General features: G+C 35.0%; 1 protein-coding gene across 6 annotated transcripts in view; it reads left to right on the forward strand.

Annotated features, from left to right (window-relative positions):
• LOC148301349 (terminal nucleotidyltransferase 5C) overlaps positions 1 to 14,559 on the forward strand; it is a 37,088-nt gene extending 22,529 nt beyond the window's left edge. For 2 of the 6 annotated variants that reach the window (XM_088273411.1, XM_088273409.1), the window contains exons 3-4: positions 11,298 to 14,305; positions 14,361 to 14,559. In XM_088273411.1, coding sequence (XP_088129537.1) covers positions 11,298 to 12,551 — 1,254 coding nt within the window. In that variant the 3' untranslated portion in view covers positions 12,552 to 14,305; positions 14,361 to 14,559. Of the gene's footprint in view, positions 1 to 3,792; positions 4,021 to 11,297; positions 14,313 to 14,360 lie in introns of those variants that run through there. The other 4 variants (XM_088273413.1, XM_088273412.1, XM_088273415.1 and 1 more) reach the window with 4 other exon arrangements.
• The last annotated feature ends 12,263 nt before the right edge of the window (positions 14,560 to 26,822 follow it).

Consider the following 26,822-nt stretch of genomic DNA (forward strand, 5'->3'; position numbering starts at 1 on the left):
TTTTATAGTTTTATTTGTTGCCCAATCGTTTAATATGACTATAAAAACATGCAAAAATACCTATACGCAAGTATCGATATAAATATGCTTACTCAAATATTCATCTCGTATTGTAACGTTGCCAAAAATAATACCGCCGTACATTTAATGATCATTATTTGTGTACTATAATCGACGAAGCAAAATCTCATCACAAACACCAAAAATATAATATATCGAGTCATTAGAACTGTACGTATACTAAAAAAGCATTCGGTTTCTACATAAACGCTCATACTCTTGATGTAATCGAAAAACTATTTTTCACAAAATAAACCACCATTTACGGTGGTGAAAATAATTATGGTTTATTTACGAGATTTTTTATTTTATTTGTTCGGGAATTGTACAGCTTTACATTTCAAAAAGTATATAATAAAAAATAGTTACACTAATAAACATTACATTAACAAATAGTTACATTAATAAAAATAAAGTCAATTAAACAATTCCACATTTATGTTATAATAACTATTAAAACATTAAGATATACAAAAAAAGAGTGGGAGTGTGTGTGTGTGTGTGTGAGGAAGGGAGTAAAAGGGTAAGGGTATGGTATATAGGATATAAAACATAAGATATAAAACAATGTTTTCAAACAAAAATAATTTGTAGTTTGATGTTTTTGAAGATCGTGTCTTAATAAAGACGGACTTACGTACCTACCTTAGAAACAATGTAATGTGTGTGGGTTGAATATTTGCACTTTTTTTTCCTAAATTCGAAATTTCAAATATTTTTGTGAATATAATCGAATAAACGTATTTTATCTCTTATAACTTAAGTTTAAGCTTTCTACGTTATGAAGTAATTGTTTTACCTCTTCTCTGTAATTCCAGCCTATTTTTTTACTTGTACCATCCAAGGTTTAGGTAAAAGACATTATAAATAATTACTTATTTATTTTTTTTTACAAAAATGTTAATAAAATTAGTATATAACCACTCACCGAGATTCTTACGTCTACCGGTTTCGAGACGTACCCGTCTCTTCGTCAGGACAATCACTAACACAGCATGCAAACAATACTACCCTTCACCACCATAGCACCATTTACACACTCAAAACTACACAAATTGTCTAACACATGCGATTTTTGGTCGACCCGAAGACCAACATGCACTATAGTTTTCAATACAGACATGCGTTACGAGCCGAGGTTAAACGTATATTAGAATTAGACTAGGAATCGAATCTATTTATATACTTGTAGGATGAGAGGAGTGGGGGGGGTTCGAATTGGATATTGACGAATCGTGTTTAATCGATGTCGAATCAAACAATGGACTATATGTAAAATTTATTTGGTTGTTAATTAGAGGAATATTATTTTTAAGTGCTTTCCTAATATAAAAAATCTCCATATTATTTAGTAGTATTTATTTACTAAATAATATGGAGATTTTTTATATTAGGAAAGCACTTAAAAATAATATTCCTCTAATTAACAACCAAATAAATTTTACATATAGTCCATTGTTTGATTCGACATCGATTAAACACGATTCGTCAATATCCAATTCGAACCCCCCCCACTCCTCTCATCCTACAAGTATATAAATAGATTCGATTCCTAGTCTAATTCTAATATACGTTTAACCTCGGCTCGTAACGCATGTCTGTATTGAAAACTATAGTGCATGTTGGTCTTCGGGTCGACCAAAAATCGCATGTGTTAGACAATTTGTGTAGTTTTGAGTGTGTAAATGGTGCTATGGTGGTGAAGGGTAGTATTGTTTGCATGCTGTGTTAGTGATTGTCCTGACGAAGAGACGGGTACGTCTCGAAACCGGTAGACGTAAGAATCTCGGTGAGTGGTTATATACTAATTTTATTAACATTTTTGTAAAAAAAAAATAAATAAGTAAAAATGACTAACCACAAAGTAAATGCTTTAAATATTAATAATATTGAGAATATATAAATAATTATTTGGAAAAAATGTAGCTATCGTAGATTCATTATCTTGAATAAAATAATATAAAACAGCTTAAAAATAAAATAAAATCAACAGTTTGGAATCAATGAATAAATAATTATAAATAATAATAAAAACATTAGTCGAGATCAATCTGTAATATAAAACATTTAAGAAATCTTATAATATTATAAAAATTAGATTAAGGAAAAAATATATGATTGAAAATTTTCAACAAGAAACCGTCGATTATAAGAAAAACAAAAAAAGTACGGAAAATAAAGTAGACAGCTTATAAAACGTAATCTAAAAACATTGAGTATACATATCGCTCACTCCTTTCAAGAACGTCATAAATCAAAAAACTTGATTTTTCAGGAGAACATTTTTAAAGTTTAAAAATATAATACAATGTATTAAAAATAAATATCGAGCCACTTATTAAATTTTTTACTGTGCAACAGATCTTTTAAGGTAAAACTTGAAGGTTATTTCTCCATTTGAAAAATATTTAGTATATTTAAAAAAAATAATTAAACAGTACATTTTATTCAAAATACAAAAACAACACACTCTGCCCTGTAGCGGGTAAATATTAAGTTAAAAATATGCCACTTTTGCTGGGATGTAGTACATTTTCTGGACATTCAGAAAACACGCATAACTAAAAATTGACGATTTTTGATTTATGACGTTCTTGAAAGGAGTGAGCGATATGTTGACTCGATATCTATGAAAATACTACGTGGCGATGACCCTTAATAGAAAATTGTTACAGATTGAAATGAAGAGTCGAAGAAGGCAACTATGTGTGCCGGTTTATCTCGTTTACACACTCTAAGTACAGATCGGGACTAATTATACAATCTCGACCATCAAACCCGGACCCGCAGGTGTAGGGGGAAATGGACTATCGGGCGGCGTGATCCATTAGCGATAAGGGTGGATTTATTAGGATTGTAGTACCCATTCCTCAGTATCGTGACCTCTAAACTTTACCGCGATCACGGTGCGGTGGCGGTGTGGGGGAGAGGACGTCGCGCGGGCGGGAAGGGCGGGGAGGGAGGGGGTTCCATTCACGAATGGAACCCCCCCGCGACCCCCGAACACCTCCCAACTCCGGGAAGTAGCGTAGAGCGCCTACCTTGGTAGTATTTACGTTTGTTTTTATACCGTTTGGATTTGGACTTTTTTCTGCATTGTTTCATTTAGTCTTAGATTTTAAATTCGGAGAAAGTTAACGGGCGTATATTTTTTGTTAATGAAAAACGACAAATTAATTTGTTTATAAAATCTCCACACAAAACGACTCTGGATGAGTAATACTTCGGAAAATACGGTAAAAACAAGAATTTTGGATACTGGTACGAAATTCTCACTGTATTCGGATTGAAATAATTTTATATACGTTTTGAACTTATTGATGCTTTTATTCTCCGTCGAAAATACTAATCGCGTAAATCCGGATACATAAAATGTTCTTTTAGTTTTCTATCGAGAAATCGTTTTTAGGTAAAGTCCCATTCAATTGACGAGCCTTTTTTTTATCAGTCTACTAAAAATTTTTCTTTTAGCTTAAAATTCTCAAAAGTCGGTTTATTTTCCGAGCGACATACATGTCCGCACGCGGCGGTCCCTCCTGCGGCCAGCACCCGCCGCCGACTGCGGCCCGCGGATGGTCGCGCTCTTCGGCGCCCGACGCCGCCGCCGCCGCCGCCGCCGCCGCCGCGCGCCGTGTCGCCATCCGAGGCATAAGGGGCCCTCGTGACGCGAGCGCCTTTCACCTCCGCGCGCGCGCAGACCGCGGCCGCCGAGGGCCGCCAGCGCCAGCCGCCAGTCCACCGCGGTCCGCCCGCCGCTCCACTAGTGCCAGCGGTCGCGAGTGATCGCGCAGTGTCGCCCGTGCAGTGCCAGTGCTCAGTGACCGCCGACCGACATGTCCGCGAGTTCCTGACCGACTCTCCGGTACTAAAGTTCGCGCCAGCAGCCGTTTTCTCGCCAATCCAGACATGGACACCAAAGTGAACTATATCCCCCGCGAGAACTATATTCGAGACGACAAAGTACGTAACCCTCACTCACATTCATTAGCGATCTTCTCCTTAAATCTATCGACGCGAATAGAACATTTTCTATACCGACGATGTAGGTAGTTCGACTATTCTCGGTGCTTCGGATGTGGAACATTTACCTACACGCCATACCCGTATACTGCGCCGGTTCACTGTTGACCGTTCCTTTTATTTTCTAATCGCTAGAATACTAAATTTATCCGTTTAGCGCGCGATCTAATTTTAGTGAAAATTCTACCCAAATCAAAGTAATTCGATAGTTTTTACCGAAACCGAATATATTGTCGAATAAAAGTATTGTCGCCACCGGTAAACCGATTTAATATAACCGAAATAAGGCGAATCCGACGGATAAAAGAACCGCTTAAAAGGTTTTCCCGACAGATAAGGCGATTCGTAAATACGAAATAATTTCGGGCCGAGTGTTTGACCTGTTGCAGACCGAGTCTAGGCGGTGCGCGTATACGTAGCGCGCTACTCGCTGAAATATAATATTACGCGTTCGAGTTATTGTCCGAAACAATACCAGTACGATGCTTTCCGTTAGCAGCGTCCGCATGGCTGCTGGCGGCTGGCGGCCGACTTCCAGCAGAGCGTTGCGCGACGGGCACGGGTCGGGTCATGCGCTTCGATAGTAATACTTATCGGAGGTGTAGTGAAAGTAGCCTGATGTAACTGGACCCGCAGCTCCGCATCTCCATTCATCCGTCCGCCGTCCGCGTCGCATCGCCACCCTCGCGCTCGCACTAGCACCCCCTGGAGCACCACCATCTGGTAATCCAATAACAGCGGAGTCGGTCCGGGTGCATAGCAACGCACACGCGCTACATTGTGATAATAGACTAGTATTAACATTCACTTATTAGGTAAGTTGTTGACACCGAATGCTTACTGAAAAGCGTTTGACGTAATAACATCGCGCATCGCGCACAAACGCGATAAAAAAAGCATGCGAAAACTTATTTATTGAGAAAAACTATCCGTGAGATATCGCGCGATAACATTATAATCAGTTAACGGAGGTTTGTCGTTGCGAATAAACAGTGTGAAGAATATGGAACCCCGAATACAAAGTTGAATAAAAATTGGTCTAGACATTGCCAAATTCCGTGAAATATTGTGACTGCAAATTTTTATATGGTGATTCTTATTTTCATACATTCATGAAATAATGATATCAGTACCAATATTATATATATATATATATATATATATATATATATATATATATATATATATATATATATATATATATATATATATATATATATATATATATATATATATATATATATATATATATATATATATATATATATATATATATATATATATATATATATATATATATATATATATATATATATATATATATATATATATATATATATATATATATATATATATATATATATATATATATATATATATATATATATATATATATATATATATATATATATATATATATGTAATAAAATAACTAGGTACCTACCTACCTATACATTTTATTAAGTACTTACAAATAGTACCTACACAAAACAGTTCCAGCTCAGAATAAAACAAAAGACTTCCGATAATATTATTAACTGTCAGAATAAGATAGATAGATAGATAGATAGATATAAAAATTATTAAAAAGATAAATTAAGAATAAACTTTAATTACAAAGCAACACATTGTTTATTTTATTATTATACACCCACTTTACATATTATTTACACTTAATTTTCAAAAGGAAAATATTACCACGTTATAAAACGACAATAAAAGTTTATTCTTAATTAATCTTTATAATAATTTTTATATCTATCTATCTATCTATCTATCTTATTCTGACAGTTAATAATATTATCGGAAGTCTTTTGTTTTATTCTGAGCTGGAACTGTTTTGTGTAGGTACTATTTGTAAGTACTTAATAAAATGTATAGGTAGGTACCTAGTTATTTTATTACATATATATATATATATATATATATATATATATATATATATATATATATATATATATATATATATATATATATATATATATATACATCAGCTATAATTAAAAATTATTATTCTGAAAACTTTTTGTGTTCCTTAAAATTTCATTCTTGTACGACAAGCAAGATTTTTTTTGTGAATTAATTTTATTGTAAATTAATGCAAAATATATTTTGTAATTTTCCGGTCTTGTAAATAATTTTTATGAATAAATCACGCTAAAATTTGATGATTTCCTTCGACTCTCAGGCGACAATGAAAAGATATATAATTAATTCTCATACAATTTTGGATTCTCTTTATTTTTTACGTTATTCAGAATTTGAAAACATCCAATGCAGGTTAAAATTTAATTCCTATACATACTATTCAAGAAGCGAGTCAGTTTAATATCACCAAAACTACATATACGAAAATGAATGCCACTAATAGTGTAAGTAGGTATCCATATTAATACACCATTCTCACATGCTTTTTGTGTTACTAGATATCTGATCGACAGCGAGTTCTAGTGAATACAATTTTTAAACTTACTTTTCTACTTAACAAAAAAACTATTTTGATTTTTTAGGTACAAGCTAAATCTTGAAAATAAGTATTATAAAATGTTCATCAATGATTTGTAACTTAAATGTGACATTATCGACGCATTAATTGAGTATTTTTATTGACGATTAGATATTTATTACCTACTAGTTATTATAGTGTAATCGAAAAGTAGAGGATTGATGAAATATTTTTATGATGTGTTCTTGTTACAAGTAAATTGTCATCTGAAGTATTGTATCTGGTATTATTTTTATAATTATAGATTAGTGGGCGGATAGTGTTTGTATGAGTGACTGAATAATTACAATATTGTACATTGATGAAAAAAAGGAAGACATTAAAGGGAGTAAGATCAGTAAAGTAGTTGAGGGGGAGAGCCACAGGATCCGACAAAAGGACGGCATGAAAGGCAGTTAGGGATTCCGAAGAAAATTATATTAGATAAGAATTAGATTTTGTCTCAAAACATTTTTGCTGAAAATTTTGGCATTCATTTTTAATCTGTTAAATCGATAGTTATTGAAAATATTTACTTTTGACTCGTCATGCAAGAATGATGATTCACTCCTATTTATACCAATTATGCATAACATTTCGGTAAATTATAACTACGCTTAAATACAATTTTTTGAATATTCATCTTAAATTCGTCTTTATTTTATTTTTGAATATTTTATTTTATTTTAAGTGCAGATCAATGTTCGGTACATAATAACACCGATCTTTTTATTTATTTATTAATTATATACGAATCTCTTAATCGTTTCTATTTCTCATACTTAATTCAGCTTATCTTTTAATTATTTCGTTTATTTCGCTAATTATCTGTCTTTAATTAAAACAAAGAATCTTTAAAAACTCATTCAGCTTAATATTGAGAGTAGATACCCAATATTTGTTTTCTTCCTCTAGTATAGAACAAAGATAAGTTTGCTTTTTCTATTATCCACTGTCCATCCTGCGTTATGTTACTTACGTTAATAATATTATTTGATCAGTGATGCTCTATGATAAACATACGTATTGTGTAACCCATCCGATTGACCGTCTTTTAGTATAAAGGTTAAGAGGTGAATCTATTTCTAAGGATTTTTTTAATTAAAAACAAGTTAAATCTGGATGATTGTTGTCTTTATTAAAAACTAATTTTAAAATAAAATTTCGTTTTAAAGAAATTCTGCGCGCACGGTACTAATATTCTGAAATGTATTTTAATAACATGAAGCCCACAATCCAAAAACCTTAGTGGCCGTCACTCGAATTAAATTCAATTTTGAACGAAACAACATATAATTTTAGGAATACTTAATAGTTCTCGCGATTTGTAAAATTTAAATTATTTTCCAAAACTCGAATCGACAGAAAGTTTCGTAGGAAAATTTGCGAACCGAATCATACCACTTTACACGCTCGACCCTTATTTATCAGCCGATACTGCGATACTGCACCCGCGACACGCTGCACTAGCGATGTGACCGAATACTCCAACACGTTGATGCGCTCCTTTAGCCTGTTTTATTATATAAGTGATACTCCGCTCCCGCGTGGTACATACGACACCATGGTCGACGGTTAGTATCGCTAAGTATCCGAGGTTCGACCCCCACCCTGCCACCATTTGATGGCTACTTTCTGGCTATTATCGTGAGATAAACATCTACCGAATGAATCTGGTTACTTTTCTACTCGAAGTTAAGACGATGCGGATTAAATTATTGTTATGTTACCTATTTTTGTCACGCAAACGTGATACGTTTGTAAAGGTAGCGAAATGAAATACTGACAAAAAAAAAGATATTTATCATTAATTTTTTTTCTCACATTTATTATTTCTTCTTCATTTTTACTTTTTTCCTCGATAATTTTTGTTTGTTGAAATGTTTGATTATCAGGTAAAAATGTCAGTAGTCTGACAACAGACTTGTTTACAGTTGCAACCCAAAAAAGTGTTTTTTTGTATAGAAACTGGTATAATGCCAATACTCGTATTACGCATTTATGCTTCAGCGTTAAGTTCAAGGTCGATAATTTACTTACGTATTTAGAGGATACAATAACTTATGTTTTCACGCGTAGTTTTCATCCACGAAATCGCTAGCACTAACATATTTACTCTACCAATATGAAAACTAAATTAACAATAGCGCTTTGTCAGGATGTTGGATTATTGGCTAATAAATTAATATGCAAAATCAAGAGACTATCGATAACATTCTTATTGAAATCGACAGGGAACTAAGGGAGATATCAAAGTTTAAACTTTAGATATTTGAATAAAACGAAAAACGTGCGTTCGCATACGTCATCGAACGTTTTATGACGTCATATGGTTTATTGTCTATAGTTTATAAAGCTGTAATAGAAGTAGTGTGGATTGTTTGTTTACCACTACACTACCATTTGTGTTTTACAAATACGAATGGAGGGGGGGGGGTGGGTGGGTGAACCATAGACATCAACATATATAGCCGCCAATAATTTAGCAATGACACCAACATTAAAATAACTCCCTCGTTTCTGTGACGTTCATTGCCAACTTATCAAAATAACGTTTTTTCGAAGGCGAATTTTCCAATCAAAAATGATGAATGAAAATATTGATTATATCGGCTGTTATAAACATAAAACGAGTCTAATACAATCCTTTATAGGTTGAGTATGTTAAATTAGATATTCCTCCCGTCTGACAAAGATCCATTGTTTGTTGATTTTTTTACTACAAAATCAAAATTACAAATTATCATTGTTTAATTTTGTTCATTCTAGCTCCAACATTTAAAACTGAAAGGTTTAAATGTTGGAGCTAGAATGAATAATTTGACTGTCTGTTGCCTTTTGTATGCTGACGATGCTGTTCTTCTTGCCGATAGCAGAGAAGACCTGCAGGCGTTGGTGACAAAAGTGTAATGTGTGCAAGGAAAGTGATTTATTGATGAATGTTAGCAAATTCAGAATTATGGTTTTTGAAAGAGAAGAATGCTGATCTGAATGTGAAATATTGGTAAACAGAGAGATTTTGGAACAGGTTGATGATTTCGTGTATTTGGGTAGTATGTTTTCTAGGGATGGAAAGATGGATAAAGACATAGAAAGGAGAGTGAATGCTGGGAACAAAGTGAATGGTGCACTGAAATCAGTTATAGCAAATAAAAACCTATCAGCGGAAGCTAAACTGGCAGTGCACAACGGAGTCCTGGTTCCAACTCTAATGTTTGGAAGTGAAACATGGAGTTGGCAAAAGAAGGATGAAAGTAGACTGAATGTAGTCGAAATGCGATCTCTCAGAAGTATGTGCGACAAAACGATGTATGATAGATGTGCGAATAGTGAAATAAGGAAAGAATGCAAAGCTGAGATAAGCATTATCGATAAAATTAAGAATGGTGTGATGAGATGGTTTGGACATGTAGAACGAATGAGTGAGGTAAGAACGGTAAAACAAATTTATGAGGTGAATGTAATTGGGAAAAGAAGCAGAGAAAGACCGAGAAAAACATGGCACAATCAGGTATGCCAAATACTTGAAAGTGGTCAGGTTAGGAGTCGTAACAATCGGCGGGTATGTATGAGGAGATGCATGAACGTGGAAAAGGCGAAGAATGTTTGCAAGGACAGAGTGGTGTGGCGCTCTATTCTCTCTGCCTACCCCTGCGGGGAAGCGGCGTGAAGGTTAGTTAGTTAATTTTGTTCAAGGGCATCGCAACGAAGCACTATCAAAGATATTTCTTTTCCCATAAACCTTCTTTAAGAATGAGAAATATATTTAATGGAAATGATTTTTATAAAGGACTACTGTTTAAAACCTATGTTTAGGACCCCCAAGTTATTCACATTAACAGCATGAAAACCTCTACTGTAATGGGTTGTAAATGAATTCTGATTTACGGTAATCATTTTTGTTGTTGTTTATATCAAAGGATTTTCTTTTGCAAACATATTACTTCTATGTAAAGACATTAAGTTAAGGAATGTGTTTGAAAATACTACGTTAAGATGTCACTTACGATAATCTAACAGGAAGGCAAAATACGCGGTAAAAAGGAAAACAACAAAACGTCGTGTACAATTATAAGGCGATGTGATTACTTTTATTTAGATTCTTATACATTTACATTTGATACTAGTTATACCCGGCCAAGCGTCGATGTGGCTTCAGTCTGGTTAAATAGAAAAGAAAGAAAATATAAAGCCCATATTTATAATATGTATGATTACACAATGCTTGCGAAGCAACGAAAATGTTTAGAACCTATGCAACAATGTAATCGAAAACATAAGTCAAGTGAAAGCGGCCGCGGAGAAGCACACTGTCCGCTATGCGCATTGTTTAGTATTGTTCGTGTTGCTGAGGATGTCAATAGATGACGCTGCCATTGCAGTAAAAAATGTTTTTAAAAAACACAATTTTTAACCTGTCAACTGTTTACCTTTTTATTTACACGAGTATAGATAGGTAAAAACATTCGCGTTTTCAAATATATCATTGCATCGAAATTTCAAAGCAATCCGTGGATCACCTTAGGAGATTTAAGATTGTCAACAAACGAATATTTACATTTAAATTTAAAAGGATAAATTAAACGCGAGAATTTGAATGCAACTGCGTGATAACGGATAACGAATATTTACTTTTTTAATTCGTATGGATTCGTATAGATCGTACATTTAAATTAAATATAATTCAAAATTGAAAGTGCGGTTTAATAATATGTCGTATTATTGTCCACAGTCGGACGGAGATCAGTCGTCTCTCATCAGCAACATGGAGGGCCTGTCGCTGCAGAGCGCGGGCGCGGGCGCGGGCGCGCAGCGGCTCGCCGTGCTCAGCTACGAGCAGGTGCGGCGGCTGAGCGACGTCATGGACGAGGTGGTGAGCATCCACGGCAGGGGCAACTTCCCCACGCTGGAGGTGTGCCTGCGCGACCTCGTGGCGGCCGTGCGCGACAAGCTGCAGGCGCCCGCGGCCGAGGGCGGCGCCGGCATGCGGGTGCGCGACATCCGGCTCAACGGCGGCGCCGCCTCGCACGTGCTGGCCACCGAGAGCCAGCCCTACAACGACCTCGACCTCATCTTCGGCGTGGAGCTGTCCAGCGGCCGCCACTACGAGCGCGTCAAGAGCGCCGTGCTCAACTCGCTGTGCGACCTGTTCCCCGAGGGCGTGGCGCGCCGCTGCGTGTCCTCGTGCAGCATCAAGGAGGCCTACGTGGGCAAGATGGTGAAGGTGAACAACGAGGGCGACCGCTGGTCGCTCATCTCGCTGGGCAACTCGCGCGGCCACCGCAGCGTGGAGCTCAAGTTCGTGGACACCATGCGGCGGCAGTTCGAGTTCTCGGTGGACTCGTTCCAGATCATGCTGGACTCGCTGTTCCTGTTCTGCGACTGCGCGCGGCTGCCCATCGGGGAGAACTTCTACCCCACGGTGGTGGGCGAGTCCGTGTACGGCGACTTCCGCGAGGCGCTGTACCACCTGCACAAGAAGCTCATCTGCACGCGCCACCCCGAGGAGATCCGCGGCGGCGGCCTGCTCAAGTACTGCACGCTGCTCGTCAAGGCCTACCGGCCGGCGCGGCCCGACAAGATCAAGGCGCTGGAGCGCTACATGTGCTCGCGCTACTTCATCGACTTCCCGGACATCGGGCAGCAGCGCGCCAAGCTGGAGGCCTACCTGTGGAACCACTTCGCGGGGCCCGAGGAGGAGCCGCTCAAGTACCAGTTCCTCACGCTGCTGCACTCGGTGGTGGCCGAGTCCACGGTGTGCCTGATGGGCCACGAGCGGCGCCAGACGCTGGCGCTGATCGACGAGCTGGCGTGCGCCGAGCTGTGCGCGGAGCGCCAGCGGCTGCTGGCCGCGCACCAGCCCGGCCTGCTGTACGCCAACGGCTACTACTACGCGCCCATCCTGCCCGCGTGCTACCCGCCGCCGCCCGCGCCGTGCTGCTCGTGCCCGCCGCCCGCGTGCGCGTGGATGGCGTGCTCCACGTGAGGGCGAGCCGCTCGGCCGAGCGCCGAGACCGACCCCCTCCCCCTCCGTCGCTGAACATTGGTGGAAAAATGAAAAACTAACAAAAAAATACAAAAAATTCTATTTACGAAAAACTATTACCAAAAAAAGATCTACGCAAATATTACGTATTATTTAGTTAGCTACTAAAGTTTTTAATGTAGACATGTATTATGTTCTTCCGGTAAATTAGGTTTACCTTTTGTGTGTCGGTTTGTATCGATAGTGAAGTCCGGTGTTCGGTGTCCGAGGCTGTCTCTGTGCCATACTGTCCGGTCAGGCGTCACCGCTATACATTCCCCGAACCCGCCGGCGCCGGAGCCGCCAAGCCGCGGAGCCGCGGAGCCGCTCCGACCTCCGGAGGAATTCACCCACATTATCTTATTCCCTTTACCGTAATGTTATACTAGAATATTTCTATTTAGATAATCAAAACGGACAGATTATTGCGTCAACTCATTCATTCATCCATCTGCAATGCGTGGGCGGCGACTGATTGTTGAAAATAATTAAATATTTATATATTTTAATTGAGAGAAAAAAATGTATCGATATGATTGTAAATTTTATATAAAATCTTGTTCATTGTAAATGTCAATATATTTATATCGTCAAACAGAGTGTGTGTTGTAATTATTTTTATCGCTAGAAATCGAGGCCTAAACGAAGTGCAACTGTTAAATCGTTATTATATTTTTTTACCCAATCTTCACGAAGAGGAGAAAGTTCTCTCCCCTTAGAAAACGTACGAAGTAAGAGAGTATATTTGTAGTTCCGCGGATATTTTCATACGTTCCGAAATGGTGGAAAACCTAGTCAGTCTGGACAACCACCACCACGCCCACTCCCGGATCCATCAACTCGCGGTAATTTACCGGCCGCTCGAGCCGCAGCGTGTCTCGAGTATTCTCGGGTACAATACTCGGTCGGGTCTCTCGCTCTCTACTCGTCTACTCGTCCGGCGAGATGTCTCCCGGACGGCTAGTTCTTCGCAGTGTCGAGACTAGCTCCTTACTGAAATCATCCGAGTAAACATGTAACTTTCCTTCGGAATAATAAATCAGTAAGTCGCGAAGGACGATCTTGGCATTTATTCGGCCGAGGCTGGTTAACTTTCCGAAATGTGATTTTATTGTGAATAGGTTAAGGAAACAGTTTATTATTGCCGACGCCGACGCCGACGCCTCGCGATGTCGTCTCGCGCGCACTCGGCGCGGAGAAGCAGCCCTCGCGGTCGCGGGTTGTCTGAACTTTGCTCATTTCGTAGAACGTTTTATTATTATGATCTCTGTATTTCGGTAAGCTCGTTCATTTCGTAGTCAAGGTAGTAAAATGTACCTCTCGATTAAAGAATCGAACGATGGACTGAATGTGTAAGATTAGCTACCGCTACGGTGTGCCCTACGAACCCGTTCCGGCCGGAGGAGCGCCGCAGGGCAGGCGCGACGGTCGAGGCCCCCCGGAGCGCTGCTTCCTCGCTTCGACTATCTCTCGAGACGTATATTTTTTATAATAATTATTGTCTACTATATTTATATCGAATCTGCCAATTTCTTAAAAATGTACATGTTTTAATTTTAATTTGTTTTATTCTTGTAAAATCATTTTGATTCATCTTATTGCGATAATATAAGGTATTGTCCGCGGACCGTATCTCGCTCCGCCGCAAACTATTCCAATCCGAAGTGATAATTTATTAGTAAATGCGAAGTGCTCGCGCGCCCCGGACGCGGCGCGCGGCGCGTGGCGTCGCGCGTCGCGCCGCCACGCGCCGCGTCCGGGGCGCGCGAGCCGAGAGAAACCGTACTCGGAGTTGGAGGCGACTCGCCTAGCGTGACGCGACATACAACTGTGTTTAATATTTAAGTTTCATCGTGAACTTGCCCGTTCTGATAAGATCGCTATAAGGAGAAGAATGTAAGATATAAAACAATTAAAAAAGATAAACAAAAAAAGTGATAATAAAATATTTAAAAAATCGTCATTAAAATATTTACTTGTTTCATTTCATATGCAACCCACTTACCACAATGAAAACATTGTTTACTTTGCCCGAGCGCACAAATGTACTAATTATATTACTTCCACCAGAAAACACTCGAGTGTCTGACAAAAACGGTAAAACTTATTCACATCAAAATACTTATTTTTCTGACCAATAAGTATTGAAAACAAAATTAGTACGTATGTGCAGTTCGGCATCGATATATTCGTAGGTTACTTTCCAATGACAAACTCATCCCAGGATTAAAAACATAATATAAAGAGATGAAAAGTACAGTATTACATCTCACAAATGGTCAAAATGTTGGTTAAATTTGGAAAAATACTCGTTTGATAATTGTTCTTACAACCGCAGAGAAAGTTGAGAAGATAATAACTGCAAAAATTATTGAACGATGATCAACTTTTTCTCTGAAACACCAAGATATAACCTGAACTAGTTCGGTTTTCAAACCGTCAGTCGTATGAAAACTTTAGGCTGTGTGTGAATTGGAAAATATTCAATATACTTGTACGTAAAAACTATCTATGCATAAAATCCATATTTATATAGAAGTGTATTTATGTACCAGTACATAAATACACTTGTATGTAAATATAGATATGGAAGATCTGTAAAAAGGGCATCGCTAAAGTGCGACATTCTTACGTGTGATTTTTCTAGTTTCTTCCATTTATTTGTACAAACTCTTTGTGCATGACTTGCTATGGTAAGTTATGGGTGAATTGTATTTACATATCATCGTCAGTTCTTAGTTTCGATTATTCACACATCAACGCTCTTACATTTCTTTTCGTGACAACGTTAATTCTTTTTAGCATTTATAAAAATAATACATTATGTACACAAATTGATGGACTAGAGAATAATTAATAAGACATTTAATTTAAGCACGCAATACAAACAATGTGTGATAACAATAATATCTTATAAGACAAACGAGTGGCTTTAATCAGCGAAGCAGGTAAAAAAATACGTAGATACCATCAATATTTTATTATTCAGAGTCTATAAAAAAAATTAAGTATCAATTAAGTAATGTGTGAATATTTTTTTATCATCGAGGGGCATTAAATCCGTTGATCCGATAAAATTATTTTTTTTAAATTACTGTTTAATTTTTTTTTACATTTCCGTACGCTTTAAATACGCGACTAAGCGCTTGATCTGGCGCTATATCGAAGTGCATACATAATATTTTATATTATATTGTCATCACATATTTTAATATTTTAATAGCGTTTGAATTAAAAATAATGTTACTTTATTCCCAACAGTAAAATTCCAATAATTTTTTACGTAATAAATTAATACATTTACGTTAGTGAAAGTCAACTTTTATGTACGTATTATATTACAGAACATTACGTAAGAATTATAAAATGGACATTTTAAAACTGATAGTACCGAGGCTTTTGTAATAATTAATTTTATATTTTTTATTCGTCGTAAAATGCAAAGTGCATTTATTTATTTGATAATACATTCCTATCCAATCTTTTATAACGACCTGTCTCCCTGTGAGATATGAGAATGCGTATTGTGTAGATTACGGCTGTCCAAACCAGATACGATCCCGGGCCAATCCAAATACTAGATTGTTAGTATTTGGAGGGCCGCAGAAAGAAATACTTAAATACGCGTACTTACACTACCGAAATCTAATACGGAGGACCGATGCTATCTGATCACACGTTACTGACGGTGCGATACCTGTGGCGAGGGCGAGGGCGAGGGCGACGCGGTGCGGTGCAGGCCAGGGGCGGTGCAGGCCAGGGGCGGTGCAGGCCAGGGGCGGTGGAAGGCGTCTTGGAAGCCCGAAGGTAAAGGATAGACAGTTCCTCACCTTTGACATAAAGAGTTCTCGAAAATTATTATTTTACTTATTCTATTAGCTTTCAATTCTGACTTAGATTGACAATTGAAAAAAAAAATACATCAATCAAAATTATTGTTTTTCTAAAATATATACATATGTAAAACTTTTTATTTAAATGCTTATCATAATATATAATTTGTGCGAAATCGGCAGTAGAGAAATAAAATAAATACCTTCGGGTACAATTCTCCTCCATGATATTACTGCTTCAATCAAAATTTACTTTCGGTTGCTTCCGAACATTTTTGACAATCTTGGACGATTTTTACAACTTTTTTTTTGTTTTCATGGCAAGTCAAAAATATGATTGTTGACACTTTGGTTGATAATATTGTCGAGTTTCGGTTTAAAATATCATGGCGTTATCGCGTAGTGTGGAAGTGTGACTATTGCGATCTGTTTGAGTTCTGCTTGAGTTTATGATGTAGCGTCAAATCGTTAATCCGAAACATTGCCTAAACATTATTTTCAATGTTATGTATGTATAAATAAGCAGTGTTTTAATTCTACTTTTATTATTTACTTTGATTATTTCCATAAAAAATTGAGTGTAAATATTGAATTCCACGCAGAGCTTAATGACGCGAATGAGTTCGTGATATTTTTGTTGTATATATTTTCGTTTTTTGTAAATCTTCAGACACTAAAGTATTCCTGCTATGGTTATATCAGTACTCGATGAAAAAAAAGCACTGCGACGCATTGATATTTAGTCATATTTATAGTAATTCTCTTAGGCAAAGTGCTAAGTCCTGTGCCTGTGGTGTCGTTTCGAAAAAATAATATTTGTTCAATGGAATAATAAACTGGTGATAAAATTTAATTTAGATAATTTTTCTTCAAAGTTTCAAATAAATCACCCACGCAACAACGCCGAGTTAGGCATGTACAGGATCCCTACCGTACGGTAAACTACCCGATACTTGACTCCCACCTGACTATATCTACCGAAATATAATAAATAAATAAATAATTAAAAGTTTAAAAAAGAAACCTTCCATAAACATCCAAAAAAAATCAAAAAATTAACGTAAATGAAGAAAAATTATTCACCTGTAGAAAAAGAGTTGTTTTTAATTTAAAACGGAAAACTTTTAATAAAATTAAACAAATTGCGTTATATGTATTAATATAAAGTATCAACCAGAAATGTATTGGTGAACACCATTCTATATTCGCTATTGTAGTGAGGATACAAAGAATATTATTGTGAAAGAGATTTATTAAAAGTAACGTTCTACATCAACATGTACTTTGTTCTAAATAGCAGTACATATTAGTGTTTCCATTATCCCAATGATAATTCAATTACAGACAACTGAACCAACAGACGTCACGAGAGTCGCGGGCTGGAACTCACAAAGTGTGGATTTCGGCAAGTTCTAGGTGCCCACCCACATACTATAATTCTGCATAGGTACATACGCTTAGGAAGTATACCGTATTATTGTTATCCTAGTACGAAATACAGGCCATTATCACATCAATTTGAAAGATCTTTAAAATTGACGTGACACTTTTTATTTAAACTGATTAATTAAACTGATAACTGACTTATTTTCCCGAAGAACCACCGAATACTAATAAATTCTGTTTTACATTTAAAACTACATGTTATCGGTGCTTATCGAAATATCAGGTTTCTTTTCGTAAAGTTGCTTTGGAAACAGCATAGTTATATAAACTTTGGAAAAATATATATTGCATTGTATGAAATACTAATAATACCATACCTTGGAATGTCTGTATGTTTAGTCTTGCGCCGGAGAAAGATTTATATTAGCATAACAAATATTTGAAGTCCTAACAGTGCAGTGTGATTTTCATCTTTATAACATTTAGTTGGACAATCGTTTTATTTATGGTCGTGTTGCAGTCATAAAATTATGTTTTATGTAGGTACCTCACACTCGATGATTTGAAAGAAACCAATTTTCAAAATTACTAATTTTTATACATTTTTTTAAAAACTGGAAAATATTTTGATATATATGGCATACGTTTTATTTTTTGTTTGATTCAATAATAAAAAAATGTAGTATGATACTGTTGGTTCTTATATTTTTTATCAATTTTGTTTTAATACTACGCACAACTGTAATTACAAAATTCCTAAATTAAAATAAAAAACGCTCTAAACATTTGTATGTATCAGGGGAAACATTTCTTATTCCCTAACAAAATTAAATAATGAATCATCTTTCAAAGAATTTAAACAAAAATTGAATGAATATTTTGAAAGAATATAAATATAATGCAATGTATAAAACGTGGTTCAAATGATATACCTTTGAGTTTATATTGTATTATGGTGTATATAAATATAAATATGTATTTTGTTCAAATGTATCGCTTATTGTATTCAAATGTAATTTTGATAATAATTTCATGCTTTATTTATATAATTTGTTTATAAGTGACGCATTATGACTCCTACGTGAAGCGGGACAACAGTGTTTTTGGTGAGGAAAACAGTAATGTCAATTTACATTTACTTGTATATTTTTGTAATAAATTGATGACACAGATTAAATAAAATAAAAATAAATAACAAAACATTAAACATATAATAAAATCAGAACTATGTATTTTTTTCCACGTTAATTTTATTTGACCAGCAATCGGGTTTCGTCGTAACCGATATCATCAAACTGGTGATTACATAGTTGTTATTTTAAAATATAAAATGCAGTTCCACCAAAAAAAAGGCCAGTCATAACTTAAATCAAAAACATTAAACTTTGTTTAAAATTTAACATTATGGTTAAAACCTTAGTACCCATGAGATATACATGTTCGTGTCGATTTGCTATAAATGAAAGCTGATTTGAAGAACGATCGAGGAATGGAAACCGATTGAGCATTTTTACAGGCTAACACGAATATGTAATAACGCAGAATCTTCGTTGTTTACAATTACTTTAGTAAATGAATGCATGGTCGGAATGAATTAAATATTTACCTAATATTCAATATAATGTTAGTACGTACACTTAACTTCGTTAATTGCAATAGACTGTAAAGTTTTCTTATGGTCTTTCCTACTCGTACATTGCCAAATTCTAGTTATTCTGCCTATAAAGTGCTGTGATTCTCAATTTATCCAAGGCCAATATCACAGAATTCACAGAACTGATCTCAAACCTTACAAGTGACATGTTAATTTTCAAGCAAACGGTCAATAGTAATGTTTATTTTCTTGAATATGAATTTATTTTTATTAAATGCGATTTCGAACAACGTTTTTTAAACATTTTCGTATTAGAAATGCGATCTTAAAGTTTAGCAACTAAAGCTTTTATATGGTGTAGATGTTATTTTTTGAAATGAAAGCAAACACAGGTAGTGATTCGTTTCAAATTTTGTGATTTCTTTTTTAATTCGGAAACTAATATTTCGGCTGCTTATTAATTCTACTGTAGAAATGGCTTTGCCTCACTTTTCTTAGGCAAACGAACTAAATCCTCACAAATATTTTGTTGCAAGAATAACAACACATTTTGCAGAAGTATTATAATAAACAATTGTTGTATGGAAATTTTTGTCATTTGAATTATATTATGTAACACACCTTATCATGTTCCATATTTTAGTACATATAGCCCAACTAAAAGCAACCAAAATATTTTTTTTATCGCGTGGGAGAAAATTTTAATAAAAAACACCCCCAAATTATTTTAAGATCAATAGTACGTTGTTAATGATGTTTTTTTTACGAATGAAATAAGATGTTTTAAATAGATTCGTAAATTGTCACGTGTAAAGGCTGCCCTTTTAGTAATAATGATTGTTGATTAACACAAGTGGAAGCGGATTACTTCCCGGACATGAATCTCACTTTTGGATCGTTGAATTAATTACGTACGCGCGAATCTAAAAGACGTCTACGTAATTAAAGAACAAATGAAAATTTTATATTCTCACCAGCGCACTTCCGAGGGATTAATATCAAAATCTTGTAACCATATAAAGTATTGTCTCGATATAAATTGAATATGAAAATGAAACTTTAAAAACAAAAATTAAAAGGGAATTAAAACACGCGCATCGCTCAATAAACTTTAATATTCAAAGCGAAATAAAAATATCCAAGTATTCGAGTCTTTCATTTTGTTATGTTCGGTATTCTTATTTTAATATAATGTGCACAAAGTTGACATGGGTATTAGCTTGTATGAAGCTCCTTCGGGCAGTTTTCTCGTTAATCGACCATCACGTTTTTCCGTGTGGCATCGCTAAGGAGTCTTCATTCCTCGGGTGAGGTGAGGGTTATGCGGAGGGCAAAGCTGTATTCGAATGACTGAAGTATCTTCTTATAATCATAAATCGTGTTCCGATCAATTATACATTGGTACAAATTATGCGAATTCTCTTTATTTATAAGCGAGGTGAGTAAATTACAGAAGTACGTTTGTGCCGTGGTGTCTCGATCAGTGGTGCTATTTCTTAACCAGGATATGGTGTCAAATTACATGCCGTAATATATGATTATAGACAATAAGTAATACGTAGCAAATTTATTCGCTTATTCCTTGTAAATCCTTCACATCATGCTAATGCTTATTTTCATTTTTAAAATCATATATAACAATATTATCTCTTAGGTATGAAATTAATTATGTACAAATATAACTGTCTATTTTCTTTTTAATCTTATTCTAAATGGATAAGGGTAGGATAGTTTTTTTACATTTATATTTGTTTGTGTCCTTGGGAATTTTTCCTTGCCTATTATTTAAAAGGATTTACAGCATATTTAGTTTATATCCATCAATCAAGATCCGTCACATAGCTCATTTATTTGTCTAATTCGTTTTGTCACATTTTCCAAATAAGACACCACCAAATCCGATAGATCCTTATGTCCCATTGCATCAATTTAGGATAGGGTAGGATAAGTTAGGCGGGAATCGGCTTGATATTTTTTCCATATGAACTTTTCGGAACGTGTTAAAACTTTTAACTTGATTTGAATACGGGTTATAGTAAAGGAGAGTTATTCTCATCAAAACAACGTGATTGAGTTTTTTTTAGTAAATGTAGCTACAACGTTTTGCCACTTGACATCAATCCGTCCTTGTCAGTGGTCTGTTCGTCTATGGCTATGGCATGGCGCTGTCACTTTTGTTTCGTAGGAAGTGGAGCGACACGAAATCTGAATGCCAATCATACTACTTGTATCAATACGGAACACACAACATCGCAGCTAAGGCTTACAACTATGAGCCATATGTTCGAACTCAAACGACAATACTAGCTATTATTTTATTTTGACTAAGGAAACAAGTCGGTAATTCGTTACTGGGATGAAACAAAAGGACCAAAATATGTTAAAACATGAATAAATATAAAATAATGACGATGATCCCATAAATTCACAGTTCATATAACAAACATTTCCATTACAAATATTCTCGAAAAATAAGTTCTGGATTGTCACCTTTTTAGAAGGTTGGGGGTTGGGTATAACTATAGAACGAAGCTTTTATATTTTCAAATTATATCGAACACTCTAAATATTTATCGAAAGAGCACGAGAACTATTCTAAAAATTATATACAGGTACCTAATAAAGCAGCGGATACTTCAGTTCGGTTAAATAGTTAACAACATAATTATTTAAAAAATATATGCATACAAAATAATGAAAAAATGGAAAAGTCATATTTTAACAATAATTAATTTCTTTGAAAAAATCATGAAACTGTTCCTTCTTTGCTTATGAATGAATTTTTTTAGTAATATAAAGATCTTTAAAAAAGTGAACGTTCATTGTTAGAAATGATCCTAGAGTGAAAAAACTGATTTATTTTGTTCTTGTGAAAAAAAAGTCTAACATTGTAATAATACGTTAAAACTTACACATGTCAATACTCGTGACGTTACGTTGATGTAATGAACTGTTCACAATGCAATTCATAAATATTCTCCATAATTGCAATCTTAGAAAGGTGGATTAGATTGAAAAACTTACAATTTCATTGATTATCTCATATTTCGTATATTAAAAGAATTGTTCACTTTTTGGATACATATCATTTATCGTTCACTTCAAGTAATTCTACTTAAAAACACTTCTTAGTGACTATACTGGTTTCGGAATAACCATTCCATCATGTGTTCTAATGTAAACTTTAGTCTTATATTTAGACTTTAGTCTACATTTGACCTGGTAGAATCGTTATTCCGAAACCGGCAGTCGTAAAGTGGTTTTTTTAAAGTGGTATTACACAAAGTATTGTATTCTCCATTGCGCTGTATGGAGTGGAAACATGGACACTGAGGAAAAAGGAAAGACATATGCTGGATGTGTTTGAAATGTGGTGCTGGAGGAGGATGCTGCGCATTCCTTGGACTGCAAGACGCACAAACGTCTCCATTCTCCGCGAACTGTCAGTGACAGAAAGACTCTCCACGACTTGCAGGAAAAGGATTCTGTCCTACTTTGGGCATATCGCCAGAAAGAACGAGAAGAGTCTTGAAAAACTGGTAGTAACAGGTACAGTTGAAGGCAAGCGGGCAAGAGGACGGTCTCCAACAAGATGGACAGACCAAATAAAGGAATTAACCGGATCCTCGCTAAACGCTGCCATCAAGTTGGCCCAGAACCGGGAAGAATGGAGAGGACTTGTGCACCAAGTGCCTGACATTCCAGAAGACCACGACGCTCAGCATTGAGCAAGAAGATGAAGAAGACACAAAGTGAACGATGAATGATAGAAGAGAATGATAGATTAAGTCATATTCATGGTAAATAGTTTGTTTTTATTTTAAATACGCTGTGTCCGGGCAATCGTTGCTACGACTTAGTTTGACTGAAAGGAAAAGAAAGAGAAGAGCACACAACAACGCACGCATCCAAACACAACCAGGTGTCATAAGTTCAAAACAAACGGATAATAAATTTGGGAGATTAACGATTTTACCAAACGAACATTTACCTTTGTTTGTACGCACGATATGTATTAGGAAGATTATTGAAAGAAAAAAAAATAGACAAATAAAAAAATGCTTTTATTTTTACATTGTCTGTCTGTTTCCACTTTTATTATTTTCATTAGTATTTGTGTACTTACTCGTATGCAAAGTTGATTAAAAAATGTTCTTCGGGATTTTACTCAAAACGACACTATATTTATCATCTGTCAAAGGGAGACTTGGGTAATAGATTAGGAGTTTACTGTTATTTTTTTCTAATGTACAATAAATTAAACATATTAAAAATGATCCTTAAAATAAGTAATGTCTTCTTATGTTTTACAGAAAATAAAAGTACGTATGTTATTTGCTAAAAAAATATTCTGCAGTAATATAGTAAATTCAATATGAAATTAATTAACTATAAAGTTTGTATAATAGCACTATTAAAAAAAAATAATCCCGATGAGGTTTTTCCCATGGGGAATTCCAATTAGACTTGTAACAATACAATAATTTATATTCATTCAAATCAAATATATGTTTGTTGATGGCGACAACATCATTGAATGACTTTGTTAGGCCTCCAATTTAACGTTTTGCGTGACTAAAAAATGATTTTATAAAAAAATATATACAAGTAGATTTGTTTTCCTTTCCAAGCATTATTTTTATCAATCTTCTGCCTAAAATCATTAGATTCCTATAAGTGTAAAAAATAAAAGTCGGTATAATGAAATGACATTCGATCGATGTCTACTGGCAAAAATATTTCTACATTTGGTGGGAATATTTGTAAAGTGAACACTTACACGGCTATCGGATTTTCTCGATTTTTATCCTATTTGCTATTCTATGAGAACTATCGGTTGAGGTCAATCAACGTTGAGGAGGACACATGTACACCATATTATTCATTACCTTCTGCTTATACACTAAGTGCATACGCGCACTCGGTACAGCCTCGCATTCGTCCCTCTATAATCGTACAACCCTCTATTCGTCTAGCCTTTTCGAATAAACTTGATAATCTCATGACTCACAATGATCCGTTCCACGGAACTTAAGGAACGTATTAAGGAACGTACATATTTATATTCGAATGAGTGTTGATTCATAATTCTCGATCGCTATTTCATATTCTAAAAGTACTTTATGTGATGCCTTTATAAAATGGTTTTTGGATTTACTTTGTGGCACATTTTATAAACTTTATTAAATTAATAAAACTCAAACATTCTTATAACCACTTCATTCGTGCTACTATTTTTCTAACTGATTTCATATGCCCTGTATTTTTAAGTGATCGATGGGAACCTACAATTATTTTTACTGATTTTAGAAATTTAAAAAATATTATAGTAATATTTCTCTAATCCGGCTTTTAACATATCCAAAACAAGTAATTTCGATTTTCTCTAATGTATTTAAAATAAATAATAAAAACGCAAAAATGGTAAATAATAAAAAAGGTATTGCATGTAATCTAAAATATCTATATATAGATATGTGTTCTTTTATTTACAAAAATATTTATTCAGTCTAAGTTTCCGAAAAGGTACCTACCTTTATTTTAAATTAAACCAAATTTAACTAAGTGTTTAATATTAAAATTTTACGACGCAGTTAAATAAAAGTTATATAGGGCTCGGCACAACCAAATAAAAATCATTGGAAATTTTAATAAAATATTTAAATTCCTATTTTAATATTACGGTATGGTACTTACAAAGAAAAAATCGTCTCGATTAATAAAGCTTAATGATGCCTGTTATTAATAATAAAAAGAATGAACTTTTGATTTTTGAGTCGAAAAATTGGTGTCTGAAAGTTCAGGAAACGCTGGATAATAGCTTGTTGCTTATGAACGTATAAATTGAGTTGGACATGGGGGTATATAAGGCCGGTAGGTGCTAGTACTGGGTGTGGGTGTTGTTACACAATCTGATTTGGGTTGTTGAACCCTCCGAAGTTGCGCAAATGGTAATGACTCCTTAATACATACAGGAACCCGCACCAACTGATTAACTGTATTTCGGAGCTAATTGACTTTTTAACAAGCTTTTTATTTCGCAAGTTTAAATATTTATTTTCATCAAAGTATTCTCTACATTTAAAAAAATATTATTTACAAGCACGCACAATTCACGACTCGAGCCATATGGAATTGCTTAGCGGCCATTTAGACCGTAGATGTAGGTATTTTATACCGTGTGGGTGCAGAACCCTTTGTTCAAACTTTTATTTACTTTTAATGGGACATGAACGGCATGGATCTATGCGGTGTTAACTTGATCCTTAATTCCAAGAAGTTTAGGCCATATACTTCGCGTGCCTTCCGAGAGCCGCCATCGTGCTTGCCTCTTTTACGAGGCATTTGTACAGTAATTATGGATATTACTACTGAATACATTTTTACTTAAAATCATTATTTTTTTACACAAATACGAGAGTATTATAAAGTAGTAAAATATAATAGTAATTTAAATTGATTCAAGACTAATTAAATATGTGTAAAATATATTTCATTTTTATTGGACTTATTATTAATTTAAACTATAATATCTATAAAGCATTATCACGCTACGTACTCTCGGATATTTTTCTATTTTGAAATAATTTTTCGTAACTAAACACGATAGTTTAGTTGATGAATGGAAGTGCATTAATTTTTTACTGAACTGAATTAATGCTTGCAAAATGTAACTTCCCGATTTTAAATACGTTTGTATCATTAGTTAGAATAGTTAAATACAGTATATTTAGTATATTTTAGGATTCAGGATGTACATAATCGTATGTACTACGAGTAGTTGATTCTGTACGAGTATACTTTAGAGACCTGGGAAATCCCGGCTTTCGGAAATCACATTATTATATTACTTTATGTAGATGCCGCGCTCTCCACTCGCAGTTTCCCGAATGAACTTACTAAATGGTTTTACGATATAAACTTACTTATTCCAATTTTCTTTTGCCTAATTACTTCCATATTGTTTATGTGAACCGGTTCTCTTTTCAGAAATCTGTTATTCGAATATGAGTTCTTTTATTCGCAATATCGTTAGTGCATCCGAATCTTCATTGACAAACTGGGATAATTTAATAAAAATAAGGATAAGTTTAATAAAAATTCAAAACGATATTGTCAGGCGTCTCCAAGTATGTAAAATAATTAACCGAGAAATCTTCCATACATTTCAAAAAAGGTTTTTCTAAGCCTCCACTCATTTACGAGTGATTTTATCAACAGCAAAAAGTTTTTGCTTTTTCTTATAATTAATTTAACCGTAGACGGTGCTAAAGAAGTAGCTTTCGCATGATGTTTTCAACCGAAGCATAAATATAACTTCCGATATTTTAGTAGTGCGGTTGTCAATCATGGGTAGAATGGTTACACGTGTATAAAGTGGTCACCTAAACCAGCCTATGACAGGTCGTAAGCCCCGTA

Source organism: Brachycentrus maculatus, unplaced genomic scaffold, assembly GCF_059751285.1.
Source record: "Brachycentrus maculatus isolate JH-2025_06_01 unplaced genomic scaffold, ASM5975128v1 h1tg000573l, whole genome shotgun sequence".
Lineage (NCBI taxonomy): Eukaryota > Metazoa > Arthropoda > Insecta > Trichoptera > Brachycentridae > Brachycentrus > Brachycentrus maculatus.